The sequence below is a fragment of the Pseudoliparis swirei genome, chromosome 10, assembly GCF_029220125.1.
Source record: "Pseudoliparis swirei isolate HS2019 ecotype Mariana Trench chromosome 10, NWPU_hadal_v1, whole genome shotgun sequence".
NCBI lineage: Eukaryota > Metazoa > Chordata > Actinopteri > Perciformes > Liparidae > Pseudoliparis > Pseudoliparis swirei.
The window spans coordinates 8,084,139-8,098,566 of NC_079397.1; the positions used below are offsets into that span (position 1 = coordinate 8,084,139).

At 43.9% G+C, this 14,428-nt stretch overlaps 1 protein-coding gene across 3 annotated transcripts; it reads left to right on the forward strand.

Moving 5' to 3' along the window:
* The first annotated feature begins 1,934 nt into the window (after positions 1-1,934).
* Positions 1,935-14,044, forward strand: slc38a2 (solute carrier family 38 member 2). 3 transcript variants are annotated; one of them, XM_056424412.1, is made up of 17 exons: positions 1,935-2,255; positions 3,060-3,118; positions 3,369-3,500; positions 3,584-3,665; positions 3,770-3,885; positions 5,548-5,621; positions 5,744-5,836; positions 6,135-6,210; positions 8,698-8,780; positions 8,950-9,008; positions 9,311-9,478; positions 9,590-9,669; positions 9,783-9,883; positions 10,428-10,552; positions 10,648-10,792; positions 10,889-10,986; positions 11,311-14,044. In XM_056424412.1, the coding sequence occupies exons 3-17, from the start codon at positions 3,370-3,372 to the stop codon at positions 11,425-11,427; spliced, it is 1,548 nt and encodes a 515-aa protein (XP_056280387.1). In that variant the 5' UTR covers positions 1,935-2,255; positions 3,060-3,118; position 3,369; the 3' UTR covers positions 11,428-14,044. The 3 variants fall into 3 exon arrangements, with proteins under 3 accessions (XP_056280387.1, XP_056280386.1, XP_056280385.1); XM_056424411.1 differs by lacking the exon at positions 3,060-3,118; XM_056424410.1 differs by lacking the exons at positions 1,935-2,255; positions 3,060-3,118 and having other exon boundaries at positions 3,140-3,500.
* The last annotated feature ends 384 nt before the right edge of the window (positions 14,045-14,428 follow it).

A 14,428-nucleotide genomic window follows, 5' to 3' on the forward strand; every position in this document is an offset into this window, starting at 1 on the left:
CTATATTTAGGTGACTGACGATGCATCTTCTAACTTGTGAGCCCGTAAAGAACGAAGAACTGTGTGCACAGCATATGAATAACACCTGCTAAATGAAATTATTCTTCACCAACAATGGAAACCATCAGTTTTGGTTTTGCTTGGCATCTTCCCCAGTGACAAATAAAAAAGGGGAACTGCTCGCTCTAATCATAAAGCCACAGTGACTGTGAGTGTGTGAACATCTTGTGAAGCCGTTTCCAGGTTTAAAAACATTACCATGTTGCATAATTGTCAGCTGATGACATTTTACCTCCAGCACTTAAATTTGCATTATGAGTCTAACTCTTTATTTGTATTCATTCTACAGACACACAGGTTTCAGAATGCAGTAAACATCGGAGCAGTACAAGTACTTGCAGTAATATGTGTAAAGGTGGAGTAATGGTAATAGTAGCATCGATAGAACAAGTACTTGAAGTAGTTTGAGTAAAGTTAATAGTCATAGTTAACAGTAGAAAAAGTACTTAAAGTAATATGAGTAAAAGTAATAGTAGCAGTAGTAGAACAGGTAATAGAAAAAGTAGTAGCATTAGTAATAGTACTAAGTAGCATCAGCAAAGGTAATAGTAATAAAAGAACTAGAGGTAGTCATGACCATACAGGTACTAGACATAGTACATTACTAGAAGTACTTAATGTAGTAGTGCAAGTAGTTGTGATAGTATTACTATTAATACTGTATTACTAATTATGTTCCAGCAGTACATCTATAGTATAGAGTACTATAATACTTATAATGGAAGTGAGTACAGTGGGAGCAGTCATAGTAAAACGTTGTAGTATTACCTGCAGTTGCATTACTAGTGTTACATTTATGAGACCTGTGGGGTCAAAGGTCACACTGATGATTAACACACTCTACGGTTCTCAGTCATCCCAGCATTAATAATAAACTGGAAACCCGAGCTGTGGAAGATTTCACACACACACACAACACACACACACACACACAGCTGAATGCAGAGGACGAGGATGCATGTGAGCGAGGATGAGGACGACTGCAGTCACATGACAGTGTTTGTGTGTAATCTCCACGGGGCAGGCAGGTCCACTTTGAAGCTCTGCTCACAGACTGATCCGGAGCGACACACATCCAGGACCACTCAAGTCCACTTTTACCTTATAAAGGGTCCACGGAGGTGATTCCCAGCACACTTCTGCAGTAACAAGGAGCATAAATGACTTCTTGAATAATGAATAGTGTTAAATAACGCTCAGTTCAAAAGGAATTGTGACGAAGGGGGAAAAAGGAACACATCCGGCACCGACCAATGGGTCCCGGTTGACCCTCTGTGTAGTGTGTGACTCATATCAAACGCTCCTAACTCCAGGTTTTTTTTGGAATCGTCATAAAGGGGAGTGTCGATGCTCCTATTGCGATCACAGAATTATTTGGAACATGTTAGTGCTACTATTGGAATGTTTTTATTTAAAACATTTTTACAATCTTTTTTTTTTTTAAAGTTCGATATTTTTGGGGATTTTACAAATGAACAAGACAGGACTTTAAGGATACAATACAAAGGGAAAGGAGAAAGAAAAGGGTAAAGAACAACAAAAAACAGACCCTAAAAAATAAAATAATGAGAAAAACCACACAGCACACAATAACACCAGTTTGAGTACTCGTGTCATTTCCTGATAACAAATAAAAGAAAACCGACTGTCAACATGTATTCCTGTGGTCTTTCTTGTGTCGAGGCTGTGGCTCTGTTTGTACACAAAAGCACGTCGCAGCCATGCGTAAAGAGGTCCCCGCCTCCTCCATCCAGGCCACGCCCCTCTCCCACCCCCCACCTCCCTTCCCTCCTACCCTGTGGCCTGGGCTGATGCAATGCTCATCTTTATAAAAGGCTGAGTCCCCACACCTCCTCCAGCAGAACAGGCTTTTCGCTCCGAGCGCACCGCATCTTGGGAATGTTTTGGTGTAATTAGACGTCAATATAAATCCTTTTTTTCCTCGGTCAGTTACTTCCGACGTGTGTCTTTTAATATTACTCCACGTGAACGCTTTCAGCTGGTGTTTTTAAACGAATACCGTCTGTAATAGGCCTTTCCATGCATTGAGCTATTTATATCATATTCAAAACCTAAATACACCAGAAGGACCTGTCGTCGTTTGTGAAGAAATCGACCGGACAATTGTTTTTGTGTCTGGGCTTTTCTTCCACTGAAAGGATTTTACAGGCATCCTGCCACATCTTCTCCGCAAGGTAAGACTCGCGGTATCTCCTCTTCTACCCACTGTCTGTCACTAAATTACCGGATGTAGTTCTAAGCTTTCATTGAAAGAAAAGCTCTTTTGGGGCCAATGAGTCGGTATTAGAACTATTTCCTGCCATATTGGCTGTGATAGTCTCCTTCTTATAGAGACACACACATATCCTTTCCGAGGGTCCCATGGCGTTGTCTCAGCAGGCCAGCCATGCCCCAAATAAATAAATAAACCATGCGGTGTTGACGGCGCAGTCCTGGAGACTCATAAGGTGGCACAGGGGTGGCACGCGGGCGCGCCGGTAATTGAACCAGGAGAAAGGGAAATAACGGAAACCTGCCTCTGTGAGTGAGTGTGTGAGTGTGTGTGCGCGTGCGCGCGCAAAGGCTCTAATCATAAACCTGGCTGCGGCTCGGAGCGAGAGCCTCTGCGCAAAATGGAGAGCCGTGCCCCTAAACAGGGGACAACACGTGCCATTGTTTCCAATCGGAGCTGGCCATGGGCATAATGTAATTAAATGGATCTAGGGATGTGTGGGGGGGGGGGGGGCTTCCACCTTTTGTGTGGATCTACATGTGCGCACTAATTTGGTCAAGAGACAAGATATTATATTAGGAATATGAGAGTTGAGAATATCCACGTGTTGCCTTATTGTCACCTCAATGTCCTGTACACAGTACACGACTGAAGGCTGTTTTTGTGTGAGGTCGCCGACACCCTGTTTTCATTGCACTTTTTAAAATGAAATGTGCGCAAAGTCATCGGCGCGTACTGCGGTTTTTTCTTTTTTGTTGTCATTCAGTGTCTATACTTTGGGGCTGAGGTGGACTCGGATGCCGGTCTGGTATTTTTCCACTGCCGGTGCGTCAGTACCCCCCCCCCCTCCCCATCCCCCCTCAGCCTCCTCCTCCTCCCAAAGCAACGTCACATGATGAGACTCATGAGGAGGGCTGCAGCGCGTGCCTGCTCTCTCTCCAATATTGATCATTCCAAAGGGACCGTGAACAGCTAGAAATAAGAAGGCTTTTGGCAATAAATTATACACTGAATTAATAAATAAACTGGAAATTAAATGTACTCATCTCTTTGCCTCCCACTCTGAAATGAACAGCATGAAGCAGCCGTCTGCCAGAACCGAGATGAGCCGCTTCAACATCTCTCATGAAGACGACAGCAGCAGCGCCAACAGCAACGAGTACACCTACTGTCCCACGGACTGTCCACAGAAGGTCCCACTGGGCGGGTGAGACGGGTTTTAAAATGTTTCTGAACCTGCAACAAATATTAGCCAAAATCAACCCTTATTTGATTTATTCCCCCGTGAAGCCAATACTCTGACATCGAAGCAGAGAGTCAAAACTTCCTCCCCGAACACAACCTGGGCAAGAAGAAGTATGAGACCGAATACGTAAGAGCTTCTCTGGTCCTCCCGACATGTTTATTGTCCTTGATCACGCACATTGTTTCCTAACCCCAAACCTTTCTTCCTCCTCCTCCCTCCTCCCCCCACAGCACCAGGGCAACGCCTCCTTCGGCATGTCCGTCTTCAACCTGGGCAACGCCATCATGGGCAGCGGCATCCTGGGTCTGTCTTACGCCATGGCCAACACTGGCATCGCCCTGTTCGTGTAAGTCTTTCTACCCGACGCATTTCTTCACCTCGTCACCTTGTCACAGGGGGGTTTAAAAACTGTCATTCGGCTTGTTGGATGCTGAGGTCCGGCAACAACCGCCGAGCACCAGGTCTCCACGTAGCAACACAGCCATCCAAGAGGATGTGGGTCAAAGTAAAAGGAGAGAAAAAACACCACTCAACACTCGGTTTAGTTTTAATTAAATGGATCCAGGTGTTGTTTTGTCTGTTGTGTCAAGGTCAAGGCTCATGATGCCCCCCCCCCCCCCCTCCGCACTCTGTGTGTGTGTGTGTTTGTGTGTTTCTCGACCCTGAGCAGCAGATTACACTGAGGACGAAGCTTAAAAATGCTCATCATCGCAGTTCCTCGCTAACCTGTGTGCAGTAGATCAAACAATGGAGAGAGTGTTCACTGGGGGAACAAATTGAAAGTTTTAATCCAATTTTATTGAAAATGTTGTTTTTATTTTAATAACAGCTTCCAATAGGGGACGCTGTTATTAAAATAAAAACAGCAATAGGAGATCACTGTGTGTGAGGAAGTTGTAGTCACCAGTTGTGATGTAGATTCCTTTATGTTTTTCATAATTTCTGTATTTCTGAGAAATAACCATCAGTTATAAAATTGCTTTTCTTTCAAATCACATTTAAGAAATACTGTCTCAAGAGGTTCCTTACTACCACACAGGTTGCACTGACCCCCAATCAGTTTACCGCCTGACACACAAGCCCACAGGAAGCAGGCACCAGCTAGAGGAAGACCAGTGAAATCTTTTCTTTTCTGGTTTATGAAGAATAAATATATGTTCTCAGAGCAGGTTACTAGATTACTGTGGGCTTCCCAAATGCCAGTTTACAAACACAGGGAGCGGCGGTGGGGGGGATGCGGTTTAAGCAAGCTAATCCCGCTGCCTTTGTGTTATGTAAATGGCAGTTTACACACAGATCGGGGCGCGGTTCACCGTCACCAAGCAGCTGACCAATCGGAGCCCAGCATCTGCAGGATGTCGGAGATTATAAAAAGCGTCATCAGAAGATAGCTTGTCTGTTTGCATTGCGAAACGCGCCCGCCTCTCTTCTCGTCAGCAATTACAGTTCAAGTGAAGTAACCTCCTGCAGAACAAACGCACTCCTCATAAAAGGTCCCACAAAGCATATATTTGTTGAACGGCAGCGTATGATGAGATAACGTGTGGACCGGGTCAAAGCAGGACGGTCAATTGCAAGGGGGAAAGAGGCCACTGCTCCTAAAATGCCCCACAGATTAATTTTCACCTGGACTATTAGTACACAGGTACAGTCCGGAGGTGCTAAGAGGATCCCGCATGGGGACACACACACACACACACCTTTTGTCCTTGCTGACGCTGCATGTGACACCAGGGACCTGCAGACCTATGCTACATTCAAGGTCTTTGGGAATCAGGCCAACAACAACAACAAAAAAGGGATTAAACGCAAATACAAGTCCAAATGATCTGATCTCTGAGCCTTTTTCTCAGAAGATGATACTATTCAACTCTCGAAAATATTTTCTAACATACTGTAAATAAGTTAAGTAAGACTCCTTTCAAGTATACATTGGTGTTAACAGCGGTTCCTTTTTGTACCCGTCTCGGTCGACATTCAGCTGAAGATCCCTCTCCTCTGTTTACAGGATTCTCCTCGTGGCCGTCACCATCTTCTCCTTGTATTCTGTCCACTTGCTGCTGAAGACGGCCAACGAAGGAGGTGAGTCTGCAGATGGTCGTGTGTTTGTGTGTGTGTGTGTGTGTCCAACCTTCCCCTCTGGCTTCTTGGAGCTCCTCTCTGAATATTAAGTCCCTCCCTCTGTGTATTCTCCTCTTAAAAAGGTGCGCTGGTGTACGAGCAGCTGGGTTACAAAGCCTTTGGGATGCCGGGGAAGCTCGCCGCCTCCTGCTCCATCACCATGCAGAACATCGGAGGTGAGACACAGTGGCATTTTTAGCAGCAGAGACAACTTGTTTTTAGAAGTGTTGCGTAACTACATTTGAACTCCTTGTCTGTATTCATCCACCCTGAATTTATTCGACTTGTTAACACACTGTCCCTCTGTATGTAAACTGACTGCATGGAAACTTTGCCCAGTGGAAACCAGTGTGTGTTTGGAACGTAGAGCAGTGTACATACTACATGTATATTTGTCGTGGAGTCCCCCTTCCTGGGCTGCTTGGGCAACATTTTTACAGGAAAGTGTACTAACTCCCATTTCTGTCTTTCCAGCCATGGCGAGCTACCTCTACATCGTCAAATATGAGCTGCCCATCGTCATCAAATCCTTTGTGGGAACCAGCAATGCGTGAGTGAGCCAATATTTTCATGAGCTTCCTGACATTTGATGACCTGCAGATCTTGAAAAGTTGAAAACAAAAGGTGTCGAGGCTGACTGAACGGGTCTTAACCCTCCTGTTACCTTAGGGTCAATTTGACCCCATTCAATGTTTAATGTCGGTGTTCTTTGGGCTCAATTTGACCCCAGGCTGTTTTTCACTGTGTCAAACATATAAGAAATATCAACTTTTTTATTTATTTAAAGGGCTATTTAGGTAGTCAACAAACAAACATAAAGTACCTCACACTTAAACTTGGAAAACAATATTAATTCTAATAATTTTCTGGAGGTTTTAATTGCTGGGCTCAAATTGACCCCACGGGTAAAATATGTCAGTAAATATAAAGGTAACAGGAGGGTTAAACATTGAATGGGGTCAAATTGACCCTCAGGTACCAGGAGGGTTAAAGGCGCCCTGTTGAGTTTTCTTGTAAAAGTGATGTTTACAAAACAGGGACCCGCCACTAGTGGTCATTATTTAGGGTCTTTATAGTAAGCAACAATCGGAACATAGGGAGGCAGAAATAGGAAACAAGCATATACAGTTGAAAATATTGTAGCATACACAGAATAGAGAAAAAATTGTTTGATTTTAAATGTGCGAGTAAGACATATTAAATTGCTATCGCAAACTTAGTTCATGAACCTCTTGCGGAGGTTCTGAACTTTAAAGCAAGTCTGACCATTTCTGGTTCAGATTATGTTTGCTGCCATGACTAATAACCAAATGTCAACACAGACGTCCCGAAGTGGTATCCGCCAGGGTCAGGGTTTCAAATACTTGGCAAGAGAATGGATGCATTGGAGAGGAAAAAACAACTAAAAAAGGCAAATTATCAATCAAAAGGCTTTTAAAATGAGGCGAGAGGGAGAGCAGGGACTCCCGGCTGAGGCGCTCGAGGTGAAGTGGCACATCAAGCAAAATGGCTGCCGGTTGTTTTTGAAGTGCTGCGCGTCGGAGGAGGGGGGTGTCTGGACGCTTTAATGGGTCGGACAGTGCTCAGTCTATGTGAGCAGGGGGGGGGGGGGGGGGGGGTTCAAAGAGCCCTTTTAGAAGCCGCGGTTCCGGTACCGCATCGAGACGGAGTGCGGCATGACCTCACCGCGACCTCGCCTCCAGTTTGAAAAATGGATGTGGCGTCGGCTCCTCGGTGTGGCTTTGTGAAATCTATTTCTGGGGAGCAACGCAGTCAGCTGACGTTAGGAGGTTTGATCCTGAGACGTGACAGATCATTCTGACGGAAAAGTGGACTCAATCTGAGCATAGAAGACTATTTTAGTGCCTTTAAGTATTTTTTTAATTCACCATATATATATATATATACTCACTCTTTGAGCTCCTCATACATGGGCAGGATGTGTATGTATATATTAGGGCTGTCAGCGTTAACGCGTTAATCTATGCGATTAATTTGGCCGCGTTAACGCACTAAAATATTTTAACGCAATTAACGCAACTTTGTTTACTTCCGGTGTTCGTTGAAGTTTTTACACTCAAACCGAGTGTCAAACCGCGGCAGTACGGTTTAACACTGTTTCCGTTTTTAAAACAATTATTTTTCAGCGAAAATAAGAAGCATAAATCAGTTTAAACTCGTGGATGAATCAGTCGGGTTTCCTCCTGCTCCTCCTTCCTCCCGTCTCCCCCTCTGAGACACAGAGGAACAGAGGAGCGACGTGTCGGGTGACGCGGCGCGGAAAGAACTCGTCACACGAAACCTTCACCGTGATTGGTCAATCAGTTTGTCTGTCAACATTTTGGGAAAAAAAACAACCAATTAAACTCAGTAAATCACAAAGGACCTCCCGCCTCACGGGTGAGGCTCTATAGCAGCCTGTCAGTCAGAGAGCAGAGAACACGGCACCAGGACAACTGAGCCTCATTGAATAGAGCTGAGATTGTTCTGGAATGTTTGATGTAGAACACGTGGGTTTGTATCATATGCAAACGCCTTTAAAAGGTGAATTTAAATTTTTTTGTAAAATGGAGAAAATGCCCCCAGCCTCCAGAGGGTGAACAGGACATATTTGAATGTCAGTCAGTTACCAAGGCCACTGGTTCTGCTGCTGTTCAATGTTAAAGATGACAGGACCAATGGGGTCTCAATATAGGCCTACTTCTTTTTTTTTTTACTAATCTGATGTTTCACTGAAGAAACAATTTATCATCCACAATATTAAATACCTCCCTGTCACTTTATAGGGAGGAGCCTCTTTGAAACACAGCTCTGTGTGAAGTTTGGTCTTTAAAAAGAATGAACTTTTAACTTTTAATCGCGATTAATTAATCGCAATTTCAAAATGTGCGATTAATTAGTTAGTTTTTTTTAATCGATTGACAGCCCTAGTATATATATATATGCTGATTGTTTAGGAAGTTCGGGAAGTAAAGATGTCCATGAAGGCATCACTCACACAGTGTCACTAACCTGCTTCTGTCCTGCTGTGTTTCAGTGAATGGTACACCAACGGTGACTTCCTGGTGATGCTGGTGACGCTCTTCATCATCCTGCCCTTGTCGCTGCTCAGGAACTTGGGTAAGCGGTGTGTCTGGGTCTGGTTTGTGTGTGTGTTCTAAAATCAGGTCTGGGGTGAGATTTTCTGTCAGATTGTCACCATTTAGAGTCAGAAGTCATTCAAGGAAAATAAGTTTTTAATAGAAACATCTCGTGAGAAAAACTAAAAACTGTTTTGCTCCCCCCCCAGGTTACCTTGGTTACACCAGTGGTCTGTCCCTGCTATGCATGGTGTTTTTTCTGATCGTGGTGAGTAACACACACACACACACACACACACACACACACAAATACACAGTTGACACATGAGCCGGCTAGATGAGATGTTGTTTCTATTAAATCTTTTCCACACAGTAGAACAGTATAATTGACTTATTAGAAAATAGGATACTATAATCTGGTTACAATATTCTTATCCGTTAAGATTTGGTATGAAATATTGACAGGCGTTTCTAAACGGATTTCTCACAGTGGTGTCGTTTGAGTGTGTGTCTGTTCCAAAAGCAGCATTTCACCTCATTTAACCTTCAAACTGCCGCCTCGTCCTCCAGGTGATCATCAAGAAGTTCCAGCTCCCGTGCCCGCTCCCCGAGGACATCGACGCTCTGAACGAAACGATAAGCAAAGTGCTGAACGCCACCTTGTCCCACCTGAACACCACCGCCGTGGACTACAGCGACGACACCTGCACGCCGAAATACTTTGTCTTTAACTCTCAGGTAAAGTTCTACGAGGTGCGAAGCCTCTTCAGGACTGAAATGTGAGCAAAACCAGGACTAGAAATCCCTTTGAGTACTTGGTCGTAAACGTAGACTTGTACCCCCGTCCAGACTGTCTACGCCGTTCCCATCCTGACCTTCGCCTTCGTGTGCCACCCTGCCATCCTGCCCATGTATGAGGAGCTCAAAGAGTGAGTGCGCACTTCTATCATTTCTTCGACTCGGACTACAAACCTCTAATCATATTTCTAGCTGGATTGTATAAAAACTCAATTGAACTCCTCGCCTCTCCCGTCCCAAACAGTCGCTCTCGCCAGAAGATGCAAGGCGTCGCCAACGTGTCCTTCCTGGCCATGTTCATCATGTACCTGCTGGCCGCCCTCTTCGGGTATCTGACCTTCAACGGTGAGTCTCTTTGAGGAAAATGTTTTCCAAAGAAATAGATCTGACACCTTAGTCAGAGTTTCTGGGTTTTTCGAGGGGGGGGGGGGAATAGCTCAATAATATGAAATTTAACTTTTTAATGAAGCCTTTTCAAGCTGAACCGTTTCTTAACGTGTTCTCCAAAGAATACGAGTCTCCAGCCATTACAGCACGTCTTAAAGGCACAGCAGCGTTTTTAGCTTAGTGCTAATGTTAGCGAGTTAACATGATGTTTAGCAGTTATGTTAACATGCTTTTAGCAAGCTTTTAGCAACCATCGTAACATTTGCCAATTAGCAATAAACACAAAGTACAGCTGAGGCAAAGGAAAATATAAAAACTAGTAATAATTAATTAAACTAAGAACGTGTCTCTTCATTCCGATAAATGCTTTGGATTCAGCTTGATGTTTTCCAAAAAGGCTTTTTTTTGTGTTCTGTTTTTATGAATGTTGTAATTATAAAAACGTTGGTAATCATGCAGAGTGAGCCCCAGGTCTAAAGGTATTTGCTGTCTTTCTACACAGTGCATGTGGAGCCTGAGTTGCTGCACACCTACTCCAAGTACTACAAGTCTGACGTGGTTCTGCTGATTGTCCGTCTGGCTGTGCTGACCGCTGTCACGCTCACCGTCCCCGTGGTGCTGTTCCCCGTAAGTGTCAAAGAGGTCGGACTGATCTTATCACTGCTGACGTGAATTCAGTGGGCCATGTAGGATAACTTCTGTTTTCCCCTCCGTCTGCGTAGATTCGTACTTCTGTCAACCACCTGCTGTGCGCCTCCAAGGAATTCAGCTGGATCCGCCACACCATCATCACCGTGGTCCTGTTGGCCGGCACCAACACCTTGGTCATCTTTGTCCCCACCATCAGGGACATCTTTGGCTTCATCGGTGGGTATCTGTGTTAATGTGTCTGACAATGCCATGAAAAGCAATATATAAATAGAAAACGGTGACTAAAATGCCAAATTCTCATCCCTTGCACAGGCGCCTCTGCCGCTGCCATGCTCATCTTCATCCTGCCCTCGGCTTTCTACATCAAACTGGTCAAGAAGGAGTCTATGAAGTCTGTGCAAAAGATCGGGGTAAAGAGTTAGTTTCTACTGTTTAACGTCCAGCTGTAGCTTCAGCCCCTTAGCTTAGCTTAACATAAAGACTGAACACTTTGGAAACACCATGCACCCAGCATCTCTAAAGCTTACTGATTAACATGTTATATGTTTAACCTGTAAATTTATATTTGTATGCTTTAGCTAACCATATTATATGTGGACACAAAGAGAATTCATCTTCACATCTAACTCTTGGCAAGAAAGGGAATGAGCGGGTTTCCCAAAAAAGTCAAGCTCTTCTTGAAAGTCGCTCGGAGTGAACATGTGAGCTAAAAGTGAACTCCTTCTCCTCACCAGGCCACCGCCTTCCTGCTGTTAGGCTTCTTTGTCATGATCGGCAGCATGACCCTCATCATCCTGGACTGGATCCACAACGCCACGGCCAGCCCGGTCGCACACGACGACGGACTCTAAAGCTCCCGAGGAGAGAGGAGGCTCTGGACTGCTACAACCGCGCAAACCAACGAAGATCAAACCTATTGTAACAGAAGAAAAACACAATAACTCACTTGATGCTCTGCTTTGACTTCCTGAGCGACAAACCATGCCATTCCAAGAGAATGTATCGAACTTTGTACAGTATGCTGTTATAGGCCACACAGATGGTGTTTTACTTGTTTCTTGTCTTTTTATTGTACTTTTTTTCATTGTTGTTTTTGCTAAATTTCTTTCTTTTTTATAATAATAATCATTTATTATATATAGCGCTTCTCAAGTCACCCGAAGTCGCTTTACAGAGTCCAGTAGTCATACACACCTGTCATACCGGTGGTGGTAAGCTACATCAGTAGCCACAGCTGCCCTGGGGCAGACTGACGGAAGCGTGGCAGCCAATCAGCGCCTACGGCCCCTCCGACCCCTCCGACCACCACCAACATTCATTCACATCCATACGAACCGGGCTGAGGCTGCGGTGCATGTCTTCATGATGGTGGGGGAAACCGGAGTACCCGGAGTAAACCCACGCAGGCACGAGGAGAACATGCAAACTCCACACAGAAAGGACCTGGAACGACCGGGATTCGAACCCAGGGCCTTCTTGCTGTGAGGCGACAGTGCTAACCACTGAGCCACCGTTGTTCTTTTGTAGTTATGGTACAGCTGAAAACAAATATTTGAAGGTGCCTCGAGCAGAGATGACATAGTCGTAGAGTTAAAAATGCAGCTTACACTCAGGTACGGCGTGCGGCTGTGACCTCAGAGCTCACCAACAACCAATCCTGCTGAGAACGACGAGGCCACCTCAAAGTTCAACCTCCTCAAGAGCGATTCAGTTCCTAGCAACGTTTGTTTTTCCTTTTTTTTTTTTTTGTGCCAAAAATGTATTTAGCCTCTTTGTATATTGAAAAGCACTTACTGTTCAGCACACTTGTGGAGAAAAACAGTGTCAGTTTAAACAGGCGAGGCCGACGACACCGCCTTCTGAGTATTCGTACCGAGGCTCTGTGACCTTAGAGTGTCGGCTTTCATTGTAAAACCCAATATAAGTCAACAGAACCTGCCTTTTCAAACCCGACACTGGGAGCTGCAGAGTTCCTCATTCGAGGACTCTCACAAAACTGTATTTACTCTTTAAAAAACCTGCTGAGGATCTTGTTGGAATAGCACGTTCAGTGACAACACTACTGCTTTGAGACCTGGAGGCCACTCAGCCTCCAGTGGAACTTAATTTGTTTGTCCCTACGGGAGAATACTTTGAATTTGACCACACACAGTGGTTGTATTATACCTGTTAAACTTGCAGAAAACAACTAAAAACTAGAGGTCATGTTTCCTAAACACGGGCAACAAGTTTGTCACACTATTTTCTGTGTTTTTGTGTACAGTTGCGCAGTTTTCTGCTTTCGAAATGTTTCACAAAGAAGAACTTGATGGTTCGACTCGGTGTTCGTTTCCCGTCGAGTCGTGAACCTGTCATCCGACGGTGCACTGTGCTTCCAACACTAACTACACACCAAACTTATTGTCCAACATTTATTTATGGAAGACCGTAAAATCAATGTAATTTAATCTATTTTACTATATTTATAAAATATTTTATGTATATATATATATATATCTATTGAGTTCAAATGTATATACGCTTTTTGTTTGAATTTTTTTTCTTTTTTACAATAATGCATTGGAGCTGTAAAACAAAAGCGAAAAATCCCCACGCAGGTGAATTTGTGATATTGAATTGGCTCCAATGCACTGGAGCTACAAACGTTCATCTCTGTTCAGACTGACTGTATTATCCTACTGTGTTGATTCTGTGAAAACTGTGTTACATGTGGAAGCCACCGACACAGCAGTCTTGTTTCCTTTTGGGCCCTTGAACAAGAACCATCAGCAAAATATTCTTGACTCACATCTCGGTTGGAGAGTACATCAGCCATCTCTTGACTTCAGGAGCAAAGAGGGCTACGCCCACCAGTGTTACAGTCTTGTTTCAATGAAACATTATGTACATCCTGTAAATAATGTCCAATTAAAATAGATAAACATAAACTAATGACACGTTGGTGTTCTTTGTGCTCATGGTGGTCAGAAAAGAGTTTGTGAATGTGATCTGTGAGGACGGAGTTACAACTGACAGACCTTTGTTTGGTCACATTGTTGTCAGAATGCTCGTCAACCACAATAAAAGTCCACTATCAATGTCAAATATAACACATTAGGTTTAAAACAGTTTTGATTCATAATGTTTTTGAAGGAAAAGACAACATACATTAGAGATAAGACATATCAGTTAAATATTCTCAAGACAAACAGGTAGCCTACTGTACACAGGTATTGTCAAGAAACAACCTTTTCTACACTTTTTTCAGCTTCCCTTTCTGGCTTTGATTTGTGTTGTCCTACATTAGCAGCAGTTTATGGTCAGATGTGGTTTATGAGGACAGGAGGTTAAAAACTCCCGTCAAATGGTTTGTACGAGTTATAATCCCCCACAGCAACGCCACAAGGGGATGTTAAGAATACACCGTTTGAGGGGAAATGTTTTTAAATTTTGTTTTAGAATATAGGAAAGTAAAAGGTGACAAATGTGTCTGCGTGTCTCTTTAAATGATGCTTTCATGGAGTAAACACATCAAATTGTATACCTTTAAAATGGCTTTGGCCATCTTGTATTAAACTTCCAGATTAATTTGAACGAATAATAGTAAAATATACTAAAGACAAACTGAATGCTTAGGAAAAACGTGCTTAGTCATGTTTCCCCTCCCACATCAACTGATACATTTTCAAAAACGTAAAACTGGGCAAACTTGCAGGGAATCTCAGCACAAAAGCTTTTTCTCCCGGGATGAACGTCGTCGTCGTCCTTTAGACACCGCTGCTCCCCAGTGGTCATCAGACGACACTACACAGCTGGAGAAAAGGTCTTTCAACCTTATTCATTCACCACAGACACAATATTTATAGAACTCTG

Bases quoted from the DNA above. Each gene is read 5' to 3' on its own strand.
- slc38a2 (XM_056424410.1), top strand. From the start codon at position 3,361: ATGAACAGCATGAAGCAGCCGTCTGCCAGAACCGAGATGAGCCGCTTC. The intron at 3,501-3,583 runs GTGAGACGGGTT...TCCCCCGTGAAG, and splicing joins CAGAAGGTCCCACTGGGCGG to CCAATACTCTGACATCGAAG. The intron at 3,886-5,547 runs GTAAGTCTTTCT...CTCTGTTTACAG, and splicing joins ACTGGCATCGCCCTGTTCGT to GATTCTCCTCGTGGCCGTCA.